This window comes from Lactuca serriola, chromosome 7, assembly GCF_051521515.1.
Source record: "Lactuca serriola cultivar US96UC23 chromosome 7, Lser_US96UC23_V15, whole genome shotgun sequence".
In the NCBI taxonomy this organism is placed as follows: Eukaryota; Viridiplantae; Streptophyta; class Magnoliopsida; order Asterales; family Asteraceae; genus Lactuca; species Lactuca serriola.
Genome location: NC_136414.1, coordinates 44,890,694 through 44,912,166, shown reverse-complemented (window position 1 = coordinate 44,912,166; position 21,473 = coordinate 44,890,694). Strand labels below are relative to the sequence as shown.

At 32.4% G+C, this 21,473-nt stretch overlaps 1 protein-coding gene and 1 long non-coding RNA gene across 2 annotated transcripts; both read right to left on the bottom strand.

Annotated features, from left to right (window-relative positions):
- Positions 1–40: 40 nt before the first annotated feature.
- Positions 41–1,732, bottom strand: LOC145063930 (uncharacterized). The gene has a single exon (XM_079011484.1). It carries the CDS (start codon positions 1,730–1,732, stop codon positions 41–43), a length of 1,692 nt encoding a protein of 563 aa, XP_078867610.1.
- A 7,993-nt stretch (positions 1,733–9,725) lies between these two features.
- LOC145063418 (uncharacterized) lies at positions 9,726–10,479 on the bottom strand. The gene is made up of 2 exons (XR_013687945.1): positions 10,289–10,479; positions 9,726–10,169 (listed from the first exon to the last, which is right to left on the bottom strand). It is a non-coding gene; the product is annotated as an uncharacterized LOC145063418 (long non-coding RNA).
- Between the last annotated feature and the right edge of the window lie 10,994 nt (positions 10,480–21,473).

Genomic DNA, 21,473 nt, shown 5'->3' with positions numbered 1-21,473 from the left:
ATATATATATATATATATATATATATATATTACAAATTCATTAAGGTCGTCGACGCTTTTTCATTTTATCAAACATATTGCTGATATCTTGATTAGCAACATCCGCAAAAACCTTTTTTTCGATATAAGTAACCAAATTATCATTCATCCATTGATCTCCCATTTTATTTCGTATCTTGTTCTTCACAATCTTCATAGCAGAAAATGATCTCTCAACTGTTGCTGTTGAAACCGGTAATGTCAATGCTAATTTGATGAGCAGGTAAACCATAGAGAACACTTTATCCCTTTTTGTTTCAACCATCTTTTGTGCAAGATCACCAATCCCATTTAGATTCGAAAACTCTGATGAATTCAACATATCAAGAATATAAGTTTCAAGTTGATCATCAAGTATCTCCAAGTCTATATCAAAAAAATCCTTTGGATATAAACGAGCTACCTCAATCAATTTGTTTTTATCGAAAGCTGCAAAAGAGTTTTTTGGATTGACACATGCCATGAAAAGAAGCAATTTGGTGCCAATATCACTAAAACGACTCTCTAGTTCAGTGCGTTGCAAATCAATGACATCATAGAATAACTCTACACGATAGTATTGTAAGTTTGTCATCTTTGGATATTTTCGTCGTGACCGTCCAGGAAGTAAGAACATTGCATCGATGTTGCAAACAACAATCTCGTGTTTTTCACAAAACAATGTAGTCTGAGTGAGCATAGAATCCCATCCACTATCTCTCAAAATTTGCAAATGCAGCTTGCAAATTCTAACCAAGTTCATTGCATTTACAATATCTTGATCTTTCCTATGCAATGCTTGGGACAAATCCTTAGTAATACCCAATAATTTTTTCATGAAGTGCAAAGAAAATATGAAATCAAAGGTCTGCAAGGAGTTAATTAACATATCAGCTTCACATTTTTGTTCTAGGGTTGCTCCATCTTCTGCAGTAATCTCAACCACGTCTAAAACAGATGGAAACAATGTAATCATACTTATCAAAGTACCATAATGGGATCCCCAACGCGTGTCTCCCGGTTTGATAAGAGATGTTTCTTGATTGAGGCCTCGACCGCTTATGGTTTCACCTAAACCAAGTGCTTCAATAACTTTGGAAGCTTGTTGTTCTCGAAGACGGTCAAGACGCTTGCAAGAACCTCCAACAACATTCACAACATTGGTTAGTAACACAAACAAAGAAACTATTTTCGAATTATTTTTTGCCACAGCTACAAGAGTAAGTTGAAGTTGATGAGCAAAATAATGAACATAATAAACACTTGCATTTTCATTCAAAATCAGAGTTTTAAGACCATCAAGTTCACCTTTCATATTATTGGCCCCATCATAACCTTGTCCACGCAAATTGGAGATGCTCAATCCATGTCTTGAAAACAAATTATCAAGTGTCTCTTTAAGTGTAATGGCTGTAGTATTTGGGACATGCTGAATATCTAGAAAGCGTTCAATTACATGACCTTCCATATCTACATACCGCAACACAACACTCATTTGTTCTTTGATCAAAATATCAAGAGATTCGTCGACAAGGAGAGAGAAAAAAGATATGCTAATATCATTTATAATGAGCTTCGTTGTTTCAATTGCAGCTGCATGAACAATGTCCTTTTGGATATCTGGTGAAGTCAACTTCAGATTCAAAGGTGCATTTTTGAAAGTAACAACTTCAATGCTTTGATTATGATCAGCTAGAAATTGCAACAACTCCATAAAGTTCCCTCTGTTATTTGATGCTTCACTTTCATCGTGACCTCTAAATACAAGACTTTGTCTTAAAAGAAATCGAATACAATCAATTGATGCATCCAGTCGAATATCATAGTCTATTGTACTTTGTGTTGAATGCTTTGTGAATGCAACATCAATGCATTGTTTTTTATTCAATAAATCCCTGCACTTGGCCCAAGCTTGGTTGTGAACATTGTTGACACCTCCAACATGATGAGTCAACTTTTTTTATGGGCCCAATTTTGGAATCCTACACCAACGAACGTCTCACCGCCTCCTTGTGCTCCAACATATGGTTTGAACAAATAACAATATAAGCAATATGAAGCATTTTTATTTACACTATATTCTAGCCATGACGAAATATTTATTAACATCAAACCATGCAACATTGAATCTTCGTGGTTTTTTGCCAAAAAGAATGTAAGGAAACTCGTAAGATTTAGGTTGGCAAGGCCCTTTTAAAAGGTATGCTCTTCGAACTTCGTCTCGAACATTAGGATCATAATCTAAAATCCTAGTCCTCATTCCGGGGTCTGACAGAAGATCTGCTAAACTGATCTCCACACATTTATGTTTAGAAAAATCAACATTAGTTGCTTCTGATGACTCTGAAACTTTTCTCTTTGTTAAATATTTCTTTATGCGTGTTAAATAATAAGTAATTAATAAATAATATGCTTTGAATCTTATAATAAACACAATAACTAAACAAAGTGTAGAATGCTATATATAGAAATATGGATTCATATGGTTAAAGAGAGCGAGAAGAAAGAAGAAAGATATAAGAAATATGCATATTCAAAAGGAAAAATGATTGTAACTTTCTCCTTTCAATTACTGGAATAAAACAAAGAAAAAAAGGTAGGCTGCTACATCTTTTCCCTACAAGTGGGTGAGATTTAATTTAATATTCAAAGGGAAAATGACATGCAGTAGCAAAACAAACAAAAACGTGAGATAAAAATGATATATTGTCTTGTAATATAAAAGTCCACTTCCTTTCTTTCTTCATACAATTTATATACTTTTACATAGAAATTTATATAATTTTACAAAGAAAGAGAAAACTTCATGTACTTCTTTTAGCTTCGTTTTATTCCAACAAGACAACAGACAAACAAAATTACACAATAATAGTAGGATTCTAAGACAAAAGACTTGGGGATAGGGGACATATATTTTCTACTCCCAATACAACCTAAATAAACACAACCAACATACATTGTTCGACAAATAGCTTAGAATAAAACAAAAATCAACCTAAATTGGTTCATAATATAATTTATTATCCTGTTTCTTGTATCATACAATAACTTGGTTCTTGCTAAAACGCTCAGATCTCCAACTCCCATTGGCCACCGACGATTTCGATTGAGGGGAATATTGATTTTGAAAATGAAGATGGACAGTGATTCAAGCACGCACGCTTCTTCCGGAGCAAGCGAATTTTGGGATCCTACTGATTCAATCGATATGGGCCTAGTTTTAAAAAAAAATTAAAAAAAACTAAAATTAAAATTAAAATCCAGGGTAGCCCTGGGCTTACTCTGACCCTCAAGTGGCTCTGCCAATGACTGCACACTACGTGTTCGACAAGTATTACGTGGCCTCTGCACACTACGTCGTGTACACATTAGATATCTACGAGTTCAAATCTCATTCATTTCCTCCAACTACCAATTAACGCCTTGCATTTAAAAAAAAGGTTAATGTCAACCTAAACCTACAAACTTTTCCTATTTCTCTTTAAAGATCCCTAATGTTTTTTTCTTGCGTTAACATGGTACAAATTGAATCTTGAAATGTTATTTCGTTATCTTAACCAACTACAGACAATTTAATAATTTGTGTTCTTATTTGTTGAATTCAACAAAAACAATAATAAATAAATAAAGGAACAAAATCTTTCACTACAAAAAATATGTGATTATTGGCACACAAAAAATGTCACTAAAACCTCCAAAATATGTCACTAAAAGTTTCTTAGATAATCAGCCGCACACATAATAAGTATCACTAAAAACGTTCCAACTAAAACCTTTTAGTGACACTTTTGTTTTTGTCGCTTCAGTTCTTTTATGTTTTTAGCGACACTTTTCTATTTGTCCCAATAAAAGAATACTTTTTCGCGGCATATATTTTTTGCCACTAAAAACTCAAGTGATTCAAGAATATATGCTAATGTTAAACCACTAAAAGAGTACTTGATCTCGAAGGGTTACATGACTTTATGAACGATACTAATAGCTATAAGTTGGTAAAAATATAGATGAACGTGTACAATAGGGGTGTGAAAAAAACAAAGCGAGAAAAACGACGTTTGGTGCCCGAAAAATCGAAAATAAGAAAAATCCGTAGCTAATTAGCTATGATTTTTTTATTTTCGATTTTTCTGGCACCAAACGTTGTTATTTTCGCTTTGTTTTTTTCCACACCTCTATTGTACATAATCAACTATATTTTTACCAACTTATAGCTATTAATATCGTTTATAAAGTCGCGTGCCCATTCAAGATCTCTTACTCGTTTAATGATTTAATATTGTAATACTTATTAATATTTGCGACTCTGATACGCATACATGTAAACACATACATATATAGATAAACATAAACCTACACATACACATTCAAATACACACATACAGATACATATATACATACATACACATACAAATATACATATTTCCCTTTGTTATAATCATTTTTCATTACTTATAAATTAAACATAGATTATTTCTCCTTATTGATGTGCTAAACGTAGCTTTTTTCATTTAATTGTTTGTTTGTGTGTTAAACACATTTGTTACAATTATTATATATTATTATGATGTTTATAAATATTATTATTAATAGTATTATTAGTATGAATTTTAATTGTTCATGTCTTAAATATGTAAGATAAATGATCCAAAAAAAAAAAATTAAGAGCCGAATAATGAAAAATAATAAGAATGGGAGTTATAATAATAATAATGGAAATTATAAATTCGTCGGTATTTTGTACCTATTATGTAGCTATTTTCTTCCGTCGCTGATCCGTAGCTAAATAGCTATGGAATAGCAACGAATTAGCATTTGTAGCTATTCCATAACTATATTAGGGCATCTCATTCTGTGATTCGTAGCAGATTCCGTAGGTAATTAGTTACGGAAATTTTCTGTCAACATTTTCTGTAAGAAAACCCTCTATTTTCTAGTAGTGTTCAAGGTCTAATGTATCCAACATGTCATATCTAATAACCAATGAACTAAAGCCATGTGCATATTCATTATTTTAATCTAAAATATCCTTGTGCAAATGATTCCTAAAAGCAATTATTATCAAGAAATTAGTTCTAACAAATAAATGTCGAACAACATTGGCATGTTAGAAAACATCAATAATAGTCGTAAAGTACACCATTTATCTGTAAATTAATAATAAAAGTACTAAACATGGATACATGTGTATTTTTATAAAATACAAAACTCAGTACATATGTTGGATCTTCCTAACTATCATCATTAGGTTTATATGGGTATCCTGAATAAAGATGTTAATAACATGCTTGCATAAAATAAGGTCATTCAAAACCTAAATAATAAAAAAAAAAAAAAACTCAGAAGTTTGTACAATAAATACCATGTGGAGATATATTCTATTGCAAAAACCAAAGGAACTATCATTTTGATAACATGCCCTTTTTATGGAAGTCTATACATTGCTTTTTTGCATGGGGTGTCAATCTCCTCCATTCTAAAGAAAATATATGATAATTTTATATAACAAGAATTTAAATTAAATATAAAAAGGTGAAATATAGAAAAATAAATGAAAACAGAAAACCTCTCATAACCAATGTGAATGGTTCCCATATGTTGTGGACTAGCTTTAGGATAATTCAAATAGCAGGAATTGAAATGTGGCCATTTGTCAACTGTTAAATTGACAAAGTGAAAAATAAATACACATGCATCAAAAAAGGAAACTTAGAAAGCTTGATTATTTGGTGAAGAAAATATTGATTTATTAATAAACTGTTATATACAACTAAATCCCTTTAGTTTCTCCCATCACCTGATGTAAAAAAATAGTCGCGTTTTCTAGTATTTGAGTATTTCCATGCATTAGAAAGTCAAATACAACCATGATGATTGATGATGCTTGCATAAATTCTTTTGCATTAATCGAAAGGGTACGTATAGTTGTTTCTAGCTATGTGTCGTGTCGTGTCGGGTTCTTGTCGTGTAAAAATATTAAACGGGTTGAAAATGTTTGACTGGAGTTATGTGATAGAATGATAAAATTTATAGTAAGTTTAGAAGGAAAAATGAAAAGAGTTAAAGTTGGAGAGAAAAAGGGATATATAGATGGTAAGGGTGACTAAAATTAAGTAACTTTGAAATTTTGAATATTACTTCTAATTATTTAGTTTAGCTCATTACAAATCTATAACATATAATATGTTGATAAAAATAAGAAATTTTTAATAAATAATATATAATTAAACGGGTCATATTCAAGTCATTTTCGAGTTGAAAGTCTTGACCCTAACCCTACCCGTTAATTATCGTGTTGTGTCGTGTCAACCCGCTTAAATAAACGTGTCGAAATCTCTAACCTGACCCATTAATTTCGTGTCGTGTCATGTTTTGCCAGGTCTACCTATCACTGCATTTGTAGCAAATCTCTATTTCGACACCTCATCTTATATTTCATGAACATATAAAAGATCATAATTCTATACACAATACTAATATTTCTTTATGATATGAAAACCACATTGTTTTCGAAATCATTGAGGAAAAAGGATCAAGTAACAACCTTAAACAAATGATTCAAGACATTTGATGCAGGTGATAGTAAAAAGGTCCATAAATCTTTATAAAAATGTATAAATACATAAGTTTACGCAAATATACACAACTACTTGATGTGTAAAAGTTTTATTTTGCACATGTGTCAGCAAGCCCTTGTTGACCAATGGAAACAAACTGATCGAGACAATTTCTGATTTTTGTAATTGATCTTTGAATCGGTAATTCAAAGATGAAACACCTTCATGAACTTCAAGTAAAGATGAATCTATTAGTGGATCCATAAAGTTGTTGAACTTCTCCGGCTAATCCTCATACCTATATATAAACAACAGTGGAGGTAACATATTATATATATATTGTGATTTTGTAAAAGAAGAATACAAATAATGAAAATCAATAAGGCTCTTTTGATCTCTAATTCTTTTCCACTTGTTTATTTAAAAGTTGGCTATCAATAAATCATTAGATCAAATATGAATATGAGTGACATTTTGTATCTTATAAGAATTTTTTATTCAATCAATGGTAATTAAGTCGAAGTTAACTATGAAGAGATAGAAATATGAAATGCATAGTCATAAACCAGTAAACAGTTTCGATCAAATTAGTTGCCATCGGGTAGCGGGTAGTTTGTAGCTTTTAGCGTTTTATTAAACGCTAAATGAAGTAGCATTCGGATTTGGAGCGTTTTGTTTAAACTAAATGCTAGAAGTTTGTAGTGTTGAACAAGGTTTTCTGTTCAAAACGGAGCGTTTGTCAAACGCTAGAAGCTAGAAGCTAAAAGCTCTCACACGCTCTCAAACGTTCCGGTTCACCATACTCTTAGGCTAAAAGGTGTCATGCTCTTTTTACCAATGGTAAAAGGATGCCACATAGGTGCCACGTAGACTTTTACAATTTTCATATTTTTTACCTACGAAGTGTGGTGTCGTACCTATGAGTTTTTTTTTTTTATTATTTTTTTTTATTATTTTTTTTTAAATTTCATTTTAGAAAAAGATTATTTTTTTTAAACCATACTAAAATTTAAAATAATATAAACTTAAAAATTACAATTTAAAAATCCTAAAAATTAAAAAAATAAAAAAAACATGAAAATTAAAATTACATTGAAAACTTAAAAATTTAAAAATAAAAAAAACATTAAAATTTAACAACCTAGAAAAAAAAAACAAAACATCAAATTTTTGTTGCATTTTAGATTATATTTTCCTGAGATGCTTTCATAATTTTGTCGCTTCTTGATCTTTGGGGTCGAGATGACACACGCCTTGCAGTAACAACGTATATTCCGTGAGTCGGACGGTTTCAGCCATATAAGACTCCACATTTGAATTCAATTGGCCATTTGTGTCATCATATCTTTCGATCTGGTTGACCACTCGGTTCTGACTGAACAATTTGAAGAAGTTGATTTCCCTTTTCCTTTTGCTCGAGCTTTCGTTTTGTCCCCCTTCCAATTGAGCGAGGAGGCGGGAATATTTCTTCAATGTTGTCGTCATCATCGTTAAGATTAATGCCTATGTGACCATCCGATGAGACTTGTTGCGAGCTCGAATATTAAGATGTCCGACTTTTTTTTGGCGGATTTACAATTTCTTCATGTGTTGCAAGTTCCCTCCACCCAATGCTTCTTCTGACAACTTCCCACACATGGATAAACTTCAAAGACTTTTGCATATCATCTTGGAATGTAGTGTGCGTTTTTTTCAACAAACTCACTTCACTTTCTCTGCTAGCCCATTGCTTCTCAAATTTTATGTAAATTCCATTCCAATGTGTGACGACTTTGTTCATAAGATTCCATTTGGAGTTACATTGGTCGGAGGTCCGATAGTTTAGACTTCGGCCCATTCCCCTACAAAAGTGCTCTGTGATATGTAACCAAAACTGATCACGATTTTGACGCTTTCCTATGTCACCATCTTCATATATGTCCACTCATGCCCTTGTTAACTCAACTTCTTATTTTTGTGTCCATCTTCTCGAATAACCATTCCCTTTCTTTTGTTGTTGAGGTTGTTCTTCGTGTTCGGTTGAAGGTGTGAATCGTGGTTGACATGAAAATTGGGGTTGAGTTGGTTGGGTATGAGGTTGAGATTGGAAATGAAAATGTTGGGACGTTTGGAATTATGAATAATAGCTAGGAACACCATCCGTTTGTGGCCGGTAAGGTGGTGGTGATGACGGATCTTAGCCGAAAAGTGTGTAGGCGTTGCTAACATTTTGATTTGAAGCATTTTGGTTGGAAGAGTTTGGGTTGTTGGAATAAGACATTTTCAAAGAAAGAATTATTATATTGAGAGCGTATTGTGTGGTAATTTTTTTGAATATATATATATATATATATATATATATATATATATATATATATATATATATTAAACAAGAAAAAAAATTAAATATGTCAAAAGTTGCCGTTGCTGACCGTTGGCAACGTTCACTTCCTCAAATCACCACAAAATTCAAATTTTCCCCACCGGTAATGGTCCATTGGCAGTGAAATGCTCTTCACGGCGAGGTGTTCACCGGCGGTGAAAGTGCGCCATGTCAGACAACGCCGGTAAGCCCTCTACAACACCGTTTAGTCTTACCAGCAAACAAATATTGGTGTTCTTAAGGTGGAGTGAGAGATGAAAACACGAAAATGCCCTCATAAGGGGTCCTGCGACTTCCACCTTTATGGCATTTAAGTTGAGCTACCAAGTGTAAGCAAACAACCAATATGAAGGATCAACGGTGCCAAAATGAATCTTGTGGAATAAAGATGTTACTTTTGAAAAACCATAGCGACCAAACAAATAATTTAATTTTAATATAATTTAAGGAGAATAAAGTTTAATATTTTATTATCTCCTGCTCCTATATTTTATTCCCTCACCAAGTTCATATGCCACATATTTCATTCCAACAGATTTGGTGTCGTAAGTGGATCAGTTTTGTAGTAATTAACTTAAAATCCATCCTAGATGTTCCATTGAACCACATAGCTGACCGGTATGATGATTTTTCTTTATATGGTTACATGTATTTGAAAGGATAAATGGAGTCCTCATCAAATACACTTAAAGAAAACGAAGGATCTGTCCCTAAGAAAAGATTATTGTGTAAACTAAAAAAAAAAAAACAAACACAAGATATTAAAAGCAAATAAATTTACGGTGGAAGTATTAGCAAAGAAGAAAGCATGAAATATCCATTTAGAAGCTTCAAGAGTACATGAAAAACATATGCAGATGCACATGAACTTGGTATGCCACCTTATTTTACTAGTCCCTCATCGAAGATACTAGATACGATTTAAAAGCATATACAATACATACAAATACCACGTTTAGAAGACAAAATGACATACGACCGACCATTTAACATTTGTTTCCATGAAACACAACATGCATCCATTCTGCCATATATCATGCTACGGGTGAAGAATGACACCCAAAGAGTCTACGTAACTCCCGTACTTTCCATAGAATCCCAAAATCTTACCGCGTGTGACCCCTAACGAAAAATCAGTCCCTGGGTTTGTGCCGTATTGCCCATAAGTGCTGATGTTGGTCTCGAAACTCATTGACGTAATCACAGTGGAGCCATCAAATGATCCGACACGTCCACTAATCCCGATGAGGAACTCATTGTCAGCGAATGTGATTTGGAACCCAAATATAAATATCATGACTGGACTGCTATATTATAAAGTAACAACCTACGTACAGATGAATTCAAAGCTTACCGAATGAGACGAGCCACCATCGCCACCGAATTTTTCAGAAATATGAGTGCCATACTGATCCTTGTAAGTGAAGCGGATGAAATCTAAAGCATCTCCACTGCTTAAGTCTATCTTGGTAAGTCTTGCACCATCAGGTATTATGAACTCCCACGTATTTACACCGGTTCCACCCTCACCTCCCCATGGTGTACCCCATATGGCACTCGCTGCCTGCATATGGATCCAAAATAAAATACTATTGAAAGAGTTGATAGAATGTTAACAATGAATAAACGTTGTAAACCTGACATTCCCAAATATAGATAACAAATTAACTCTAGAGAATATGGTGAAAGTCTGTACCATTTTGGTCTGAGTGTATTTTCAGAGAAGCTGGGAGATGATGTTCCTTGTGTGGAACTGAAGTTGTGCATCTAGCCGGTTGCGTGCTTGAGTATATATAGACACCATCTTGCGTTGTATATATAGTTGAATAATGGAGTTTGAATTAACGAGGTGAGGTGGCATGCATGTCCAAAAGATTTCACGAGATCCACGTTTTACAATTGCTAAAAGCTAGACATGGTTGTTGAAAAAAATATATCCGTTAATACAAACATTTTCAAAATAAAAAATATGATTAAAAAACTCATATGATGCATGCGTAAGAATTATCATCTTATGATATTTCCTTTATCAATAATTACAAGCAACATCAAACAATAATTACGGCTCAATCTATTCGTTTACCCCCTATTCCCCTCCTACGGATTTAACTATATTTGGTGTTGTTATTCCGAACATAGGATTAATCAACCAAAATTTCATCCATACAACTTCTTTTACTTAATTATTAGGCTGCAGAGAGTCGTTCGACAAGGATTACGTGGCCTCTGCACACTACGTCGTGTATATGTTAGCCATCTACGAGTTGAAATCTCATTCATTTCCTCAGACTACCAATTAGCGTCTAGCATTTAAGAAAATGGTTGGCTAAAAAGGCACCTCATTTTACCTTATAGACACCATAATTAGTTTTTAAAATATTTTTATTGGTTGAAAGTACATTATTTTCCGAAAAAATTGATTATAAGTAGTTGATTATTGATTGACTTTTTATAAAAATGATAATAGGGCGTCTAAAGGGTGTCTTATTAGCAACATAAAAAAATATGTTAATGTCAACCTAAACCTACAAACTTTTCCCATTTCTCATAAAAGATCCCTAATGTTTTTTTTTCTTGCGTTAAAATGGTACAAATTGAATCTAGAAATGTTATTTCTTTATCTTAACCTATTAGAGCCGGTTTAATAATCTGTGTTCTTATTTGTTGAATTAGGAACAAATCTTTCACTACAAAAAATATGTGATTATTGGCACACAAAAAGTATGTATTGGCAAACAAAAAAAGCCACTAAAACCTCCAAAATAGGTCACTAAAAGTTTCTTAGATAATCAGCCGCACACATAATAAGTATCACTAAAAACGTTACAACTAAAACCTTTTAGTGACACTTTTTGCTTTTGTCGCTGCAGTTCTATTAGGTTTTTAGCGACACTTTTCTATTTGTCACAATAAAAGAAAACTTTTTTGCGGCACATATTTTGTGCCACTAAAAGCTCATGTGATCCAAGAATGCATGCTAACGTTAAACCATGAAACGAGTACTTGATCCCGAAGGGTGACACAATTTTATGAGCGATATTAATAGCTATAAGTTGGTGAAAATATAGATGATCATGTACAATAGAGGTGTGAAAAGTTGGTGAAAATAAGAAAAATTTGTAGCTAATTAGCTATGGATTTTTTATTTTTGATTTTTCGGGCATCAAAAATCGTTTTTTTTTCGCTTTATTTTTTTCACACCTCTATTATACATGATCATCTATATTTTTACCAACTTATAGCTATTAATATCGTTCATAAAATCGTGTGCACATTCGAGATCTCTTACTCGCTTAATGGTTTAATATTGTAATACTTATTAATATTTGTGATTTCTGATACTCATACATGTAGACACATACACAAATAGATAAACATAAACATAAACATAAACATACACATACACATTCAAATACACACACATACACATATGTATTTACATACACATTCAAATACACAAACATGCATACACATACACATACACATTCAAATACACAAATACACATACATATACATATACACATACATTTACATATACACCCACATACACGTACATACACATACATACATACATAAATACATACATACACATACAAATATACATATTTCCCTTTATTATAATCATTTTCATTACTTATAAATTAAACATAGATTATTTCACCTTATTAATGTGTTAAATGTAATTTTTTTCATTTAATTGTTTGTTTGTGTGTTAAACACATTTGTTACAATTATTAAATATTATTATGATGTTTATAAATATTATTATTAATAGTATTATTAGTATGATTTTTAATTGTTCATGTCTTAAATATGTAAGAAAAATGATCCAAAAAAAAATTAAGAGCCGAATAATAAAAAATAATAATAATAATGGAAATTATAAATCTGTCGGTATTTCGTAGCTATTATGTAGTTATTTTCTTCCATTTCTAGTCCGTAGTTATTCCGTAGCTAATTAGCTACGGATTAACATCTATAGCTATTTCATAACTACGTTAGGGCGTCTCATTCTGTAGTTGATCTGTAGAAATTCCGTAGCTAATTAGCTATGAAATTTTTTTGTAGCTATTGTCTTTAGGAAAACCCCATAATTTTTAGTCGAGTTCAAGGTTTGGTGTATTCAACATTTCATATCTAATAACCAATGAACTAAAGCCAGGTGCATATTCATTAATTAATCTAAAATATCCTTGCGCAAATGATTCCTAAAAGCAATTATTATCAATAAATAAGTTCTAACAAATAAATGTCGAACCACAGTGACATGTTAGAAAACCTCAGTAGTAATCGTAAAATACACCATTTATCTGTAAATCAATAATAAAAGTAGTAAAAATGGATACATGTGTATTTTTATAAAATACAAAACTCACTACATATGTTGGATCTTCCTAACTATCATCATTAGGTTTATATGGGTATCCTGAATAAAGATGTTGATAAGATGCTTGCATAAAAAAAAGGTCATTCGAAACCTAAATAATAATAATAAAAAACTGAGAAGTTTGTACAATAAATACCATGTGGAGATATATTCTAGTGCAAAAACCAAAGGAACTATCATTTTGATTACATGCCCTTTTTATGGAAGTCCAACCATTGCTTTTCGCCATGGGGTGTCAATCTCATCCATTCTAAAGAACATATATGATAATTTTATATAACAAGAATTTAAATTAAATATAAAAAGGTGAAATAGAGAAAAATAAATGAAAAATAGAAACCTCTCAGAACCAATGTGAATGGTTCCCATATGTTGTGGACTACCTTTAGGATAATTCAAATTGCAGGAATTGAAATGTGGCTATTTGTCAACTGTTCAATTGATAAAATGAAAAATAAATACACATGCATCAAAAAAGGAAACTTAGAAAGCTTGATTATTTGGTGAAGAAAATATTGATTTATTAATAAACCGTTAGATACAACTAAAAACCTTTAATTTCTCCCATCACCTGAAAAAAAAAAATCCATTCCATGCATTAGAAAGTCAAATACAACCATGATGATAGATGATGCTTGCATAAATTCTTTTGCATTAATCGAAAGGGTACGTATAGTTGTTCCTATCACTAGACGGACAAATGTGTCGTGTCGTGTCAAAATATTAAAAAGGTTGAAAGGGCTTGACCCTAACTCGACCGTTTAATTATCATGACGTGCCGTATTAACCCGTTTATTTTCATGTCAGTTTCGTGTCGGGTTTCAGGTTATGGTTTAAAACTTGTAAATATGTTGTGTAATGTCAGTGTGAAATATTTTAAAGGTTGGAAAGTAGGAGTTGTGGAGGCAAAAAGAAAAAAGTGAAACATTGGATGTATGAGATGGAATGATAAAATTTATAGTAAGTTTAGAAGGAAAAATGAAAAGAGTTAAAGTTGGAGAGCAAAAGAGATAGGTGGTGAGGATGTCTAAAATGAAGTAACTTTGAGAATTTGAATATTACTTCTTATTATTGAGTTTGGATCACTCCCAATCTATAATATATAATACATTTATAAAAATATGAAATTTATAATTAATAATATACAGTTAAACGAGTCATATTTGAGTCATTTTCGAGTTGAAAGTCTTGACCCTAACCCTATCTGTTTAATTATCGTGTTGTGTCGTGTCAACCCGTTTACATATACATGTCGAAATCTCTGACCCTGACCCACTAATTTCGTGTCAAGTTTTCGTGTCGTGTCGTGTTTTGTCAGGTCTACCTATCACTGCATTTGTATCAAATGTCTCTTTCGACACCTCATCTTATATTTCATGAACATATAAAAGATCAAAATTCTATACACAATACCAATATTTCTTTACGATATGAAAACCACATTGTTTTCGAAATCATTGAGGAAAAAGGATCAAGTAACAACCTTAAACAAATGATTCAAGACATTTGATGCAGGTGATAGTAAAAGGTCCATAAATCTTTATAAAAATGTATAAATACATAAGCTTATGCAAATATACACAACTACTTGATGTGTAAAAGTTTTATTTTGCACATGTGCCAGCAAGCCCTTGTTGACCCATGGAAACAAACGGATCGAGACAATTTCTGATTTTTGTAGTTGATCTTTGAATCGGTAATTCAAAGATGAGACACCTCCATGAACTTCAAGTAAAGATGAATCTATTAGTGGATCCATAAAGTTGCGGAACTTGTCCAGCTAATCCTCATACCTATATATAAACAACAGTGGAGGTAACATATTATATTGTGATTTTGTAAAAGAAGAATACAAATAATGAAAATCAATAGGGTTCTTTTGATCCTTAATTCTTTTCCACTTGTTTATTCAAAAGTTAGCTATCAATCAATCATCAGAACAAATAATATTGGTGACATTATGTATCTTATAAGAATTTTTTTATTCAATCAATGGTAATTAAGTCGAAGTTAGCTATGAAGAGATAGAAATATGAAATGCATAGTCATAAACCAGCAAACTGAGTCATTTCCTTATTCGATCACATCAATTCACCATACCCTTAGGCTAAAGGGTGCCATGCTCTTTTTACCAATGGTAAAAAGATGTTACATAAGCGTCACGTAGACTTTTACAATTTTTACATTTTTTACCTATGAAGTGTGGTGTCGTACCTATGAGTTTTTTTATTTCATTTTAGAAAAAGAATAATTTTTTAAACCATACTCCAAAAAAACCATACTAAAATTTAAAATAACATAAACTTAAAAATTACAATTTAAAAATCCTAAAAATTTACAAAAAAAAAACATGAAAATTAAAATTACATTGAAAACCTAAAAATTAAAAATAAAACATGACATTAAAATTTAAAAACCTAGAAAAAAAAAAACAAAGCATCAACTTTTTAGTTGCATTTCAGATTATATTTTTCCCGAATCGATGCTTTCATAATTCTAGTCGCTTCTTGATCTTCGGGGTCGAGATGTCTCACGTCTTGCATTAACAACGTATACTCCGTGAGTCGGATGGTTTCAACTATATCTCTCTCCAAATTTGAATTCAATTGGGTCATTTGTGTCATCATTTCTTGTGATCTGGCTGACCGCTCGGTTCCGACCGAAGAATTTGAAGAAGTTGCTTTCCCTTTTCCTTTTGCTCGAGCTTTTGTTTTGTCCCTTCCCATTGGACGAGGAGGCGGTCATATTTGTTCAATGTTGTCGTCATCATCGTTATGATTAACGACAATGTGACCATCGGATGAGACTTGTTGCGAACTCGAATATTAAGATGTCCGACTTCTTTTTGGTGGATTTGCAATTTCTTCATGCGTTGCAAGTTCCCTGCACCTAATTCTTCTTCTGACAACTTCCCACATATGGATAAACTTAAAAGACTTTTGCATATCATCTTGGAATGTATCATGTATTTTTTTTCAACAAACTCGCTTCACTTTCTCCGCTAGCCAATTGCTTCTCAAATTTTATGTAAATTTCATTCCAATTTGTGACGACTTTGTTCAAAAGATTCCATTTGGAGTTACACTGGTCGGAGGTCTGATAGCCTAGACTTCGGCCCATTCCCCTACAAAAGTGTTCTGTGATATGTAACCAAAATTGATCACAATTTTGACCCTTTCCTGTGCCACCATCTTCAGATATGTCAACCCATTCCCTTGCTAACTCAACTTCTTATTTTTGTGTCCATCTTATTGGATCAGCCTTCCCTTTCTTTTGTTGTTGAGGTTGTTCTTCGTGTTCGCTTGAAGGTGTGAATGGTGGTTGGGATGAAAATTTGGGTTGAGATAGTTAAGTTTGAGTTTGAGATTGGATATGGAATTATTGAGGCATTTGGATTTGTGAATAATAGTTAGTTACACCATCCATTTGTAGCCAATAAGGTGTTGGTGATGACGGATCGTAGCCGAAAAATACGTAGGCGTTGTTAACATTTTGGTTGGAAGAGTATCAGTTGTTGGAATAACACATTTTCAAAGAAAGAATTGTTATATTGAGTGTGTATTGTGTGTTAATTTTTTTTGAATATGTGAGATATATATATATATATATATATATATATATATATATATATGTTGATTAAACAAGAAGAAAATTAAATATGTCAAAAGTAGCCGTTGGCGACTGTTGGCAACGTTCACTTCCTCAAATCACCACAAAACTCAAATTTTTCCCACCGGTAAAGGTCCGTCGGCCGTGAAATGCCTTTCACAGTGCGGTGTTCATTGGCGGTGAAAGGGCGCCATGTCGAACACCGCCGTCAAACCCTCTACGACACCGTTTAGTCTTACCAGCAAACAATTGGTGTTCTTAACAATATGATGATGTGATATCGAGATAGGAAAGTGAAACATCAATAGAACCTTAGATGTGAATCAACATCTATTTTGAAAACATTGAAATTATGCAATGAAACAAGATGTAAAGGATGAAGGACTTCTCTTCAACAATTTCAATCCATGTCTGTCTAACTCCATATCTCTTCAATTTCTTAAAAATATAAATATAAACCAACCAAAACACCAGTATATAGATTGGTAAATCAAACAATAGAAAAAAAAAGAGAAACAGATTGAATGTTGCAATTAAACTTGAGAATAGAAGGACAAAGGAGGCTATAACGTTAACCAGAGAACCTGAAACTAGAGATGTCTTCATGGATGAACTATACGACACCAACGATGTTGTATGGAGATGACGACGACGTGATAGTGCGACGACAACGACCTGGTCGACAACTACGAGATGGTGCAACAACAATGAAGCGAGGGCAGTGATTGTATGCTCCAATCAACGTTGCTAGCAGGACTGGGTTTACGTATTCGATTGGTGATAGGAGATAGCGAAATAGTTTAGATTAATACTGTATTTTAGGGGATTAAGAACAAATTTGTATAGATATTAATCTTAATCTACTCTAATAAATGAAAGTTTTTTTTGCCACATGTCACACTGTCATTCAATTTTTCAAATGTCATTTATGGTTATTTTGAACTAATTTCTTTTCCACATGTCATTTTATGAGTTTTCTAATTTAATAAATTTCACGTAATACTTTAATGTAATAATTATAATAAATGTAATAATAAATGAATATCAATTTCATTAATGGACTTAACTTCTTATTTTAAAATTTCCAAATTAAAGATCATTAGTTTATTTTGTTTATTTATTTAAATTTAAAAGATAAAAACAATCAATTTTAATAAGTTATTATTTTTCTTATTTTTTTATAAATCCAAAGCTCTTAAATATTTAGACCTTTATATTTAATTTTTTTAATTAATCCATGTAATATATGGGTCTTACACATAGTTAAGAATGAACTCTATAATGTTCTATAATAAATGAAGATAATTTTGTCACATGTCAATCTTTAATGAGATTTAATACTTGTCATTTGGTGATAGTTTTTGAATAAGTAATATTCACATATCATTTTATGATTTTTTTTTCATATTTTAAAATTAAAAAGTTAGATAATACTTATATTTATATATGTAAAGGATTAAATATAATAATTGTGATAGTAAAATTGCAATTAATATGTTTCTTCATTCCTTATTTCAAAATTCTATTTTAAAAGATACTTATTGTTTATATTTTATTATTTTATTTTTTAATCAACTCGTATAATACACGGGTTTACACCTAGTTATAAATAAAAACCATTCATTTGTATTAAGTGAAAGGAGGAGAGGGTTAATGAAAATATCAAAATATCTCATGTGATTATCGGAAATGAAAATGATATAGAGGGCCATATATGAAACAATAATTAAAATTTAGGGAAAACTATAGGAATTGTTCAATACATGGACTAAACTTGTATTTTTGATAAAGATGATAGATTATTTTTGTAATTTACTCTTATTATTGTGATAATTATACTATATAATGCTTATAACAAAGTTAAATTTAATGGCATATTAAACATTATGCCACTAATAATTATAAGTTATAGTGACATAAAATATTAAGTGTTGCTAAATCAATTAATTATAGTGGGACATACTGTATACCACTAAAACATGATGACACATCATATATGTGACATTAAAAATATATGTGACTAAATGACATTTTGTTTTCAGTGTTTGTTCCTTCCCCAACTTAAACTTGACCATAACATTTACACTTATCATTGTCTTCCTCTTGTTCTTCTTCGTTGTTCTTCTTTTTCAACCTTTTATTAATTTGTAAAATTCTCCCTAAACTTTACTCCAATTCCTTCGCTCTATGAAAAGAGAATGCCTAATAAAGTTCCATTCTTAATTATTTGATGTGTTCTTTTAGTATTATTATTCTTTTTCTACACGCGTAGTTTCCTCCTCTCTTGCTTGAATGGTTTGGTGTGGGTTTTATAGTTTCTGATTATCTCCATGACCTTTTCAATTTCCAACTTTAGACTTCGAAAAGCCTTGAAGATTTCCCTCTTTTTTTATATGACTTTTTATATATTCGTTTATTCAATATTTTTTTTGATCGGTGAGCGGAAATATATCGGATAATGTTGAGAAACTGGTGATTAGTTATGGGCTCGACATAATAAGGTTGATAGTTTCAGCGAAAAGAACGTGTTGATCTTCGAATTTGGTGGTGGCACTTTTGATGTCTCTCTGCTCACCATTGAAGAGGGAATTTTCGAGGTAAAGTCAATGATCTGGGATACTCATGTAACATCCTAAAAATCATGATTATTTTTTTGTTTTTCTAAAACCATTTTCATAAACTATGCGTCATACACAACATTGTTTCCAAATCATAGTCATAAAATCGGAGCATCAAAACATCTCTTAAGTCATCGAAATCCATAATATGATGTGTACGATCAAGCCTTTACCTTCCCCCGATCATCTGAAGTACTTGAAACAATGAAATCCACAAACTGTAAGCCAAAGCTTAGTGAGTTTCCCCAAAATACTCCACACAATAATACAATAATAATTACAATATGTACATATAGGGTTTGTTTGCATGTGATCTAAAGCCGACCATCCAGGGTTTGTTGTTATATCACCTCAACCCTACCATCCAAGGTTTGTTTGCTTAGAGCCTCAACCCAACCATCCCGGGTTTGTTGGTCTACCGCACGAGCGGTACCACCTCAACCCAACCATCCAGGGTTTCTTGGCCTCCCGCCTCAACCCAACCACCAATATGTCGAAATATGCAATAGATAAATAAAAATTAGCATGTATAGGTAATCATACATATCTTCAAATCTAATAGGTCACTACATTATAGTGACATCCTACATATATATTAGGATATCTAACGCAACATAGTGGGCCGACATTGGTGTCTTCGACCCACAAGTGCGGTGAGAAAAACTCACCTTGAAGCTCAAAAGATAACTAAACTGATCATGGCTCCAAATACCGGCTCTACAGGTCACCTATACATCAAACTGGGACTAAGTCTCAATATACTACTCAAAATACCCTAAAAGACCTAAATTCAAACTTGGCCAAAGTCAATGGTCAACGATCAACTTCCAGTTGACCTACGCCATGCGTAACAACTCTAAGCCTTACGTAGAGCCTATGGTGGAAAAAATGGGAAATTAAGGGGCTATACACTACATAGCCTGACTTATGCGTTATGTAACCATGTTGATGTAAAAACATCCATTTAAGTTTTTCATAAAAAAATACACTACATCCAACTCTCAAATCTAGGCCTAATAAATGTCCTAAGAGATAAAGTTCCATACATTATGCATTTTCATGGCTTATCATGGCTTAAAGACAAACCCTAATCTCATTAGAACTTCTAAGGAGAAAAAACTCATGCATGGATGGTTGGAAGTGGTCAAGATCCCATTTTTATTACTCAACAACCTCAAACATTCCTAGAAAAGCAATATACAAGGTTTAGAGTAGCTCATACTCAAAACGACCAAGGCAATCATACCAAAAAGGAATACACTTTAACATCCTAGCTAGATATAACAAAAGGAAGCATAAAAGTACAAACTTTATACCTTCTAGAGATGGATGACAAACAAAAGATCCTAGGTCCACAAGCTTGAGCACTCCAATCTTCAACAATGGGGTCTTCCTTTTACAAAGTTCACCAAAATATCACACAAAGGCCTCAAAAATCACTCAAGTGAATTAGGGTTTCGAGAAGTGGGTATGAAGATATAGAGATTGATAGTAATAAGGCCCTCAGGGGGTTAGAGACCTTCAATAGGGGTCATAACCCTGAAAATTAGGGTTTGACACTTACACAACTAAGCCCCGTGTAACCAGCTCTACGTCCAGTGTAGAGCATTTGAGTCCCGTGTCCACCACTCCTCCTACGTGTTGCGTAAGAGGATATCCTACACCCCGTATAGGATCAAAACACTCAAATTCCAAGACTTTTAATTAAAAAGGAAATAAAGCATACATACAAGCATCGAGTGTTATAATTCTCCCCCACTTGAATTAGACTTCGTCGTTGAAGTCCAATACTGCAAATAAATTTGGGTAATGGTCATGCATCTCCGCATCGGGTTCCCAAGTCCACTCAGAACCTTTCCAATGCTACCACTGGACCTTGACCAAGGTACTACATTGTTGCTCGAGGCCGTCGTCTTTCTATCTAG

What these genes read in the sequence shown, in the direction of transcription:
- LOC145063930 (XM_079011484.1), bottom strand. Translation starts at nt 1,732, where the DNA reads ATGGAGTTGTTGCAATTTCTAGCTGATCATAATCAAAGCATTGAAGTT.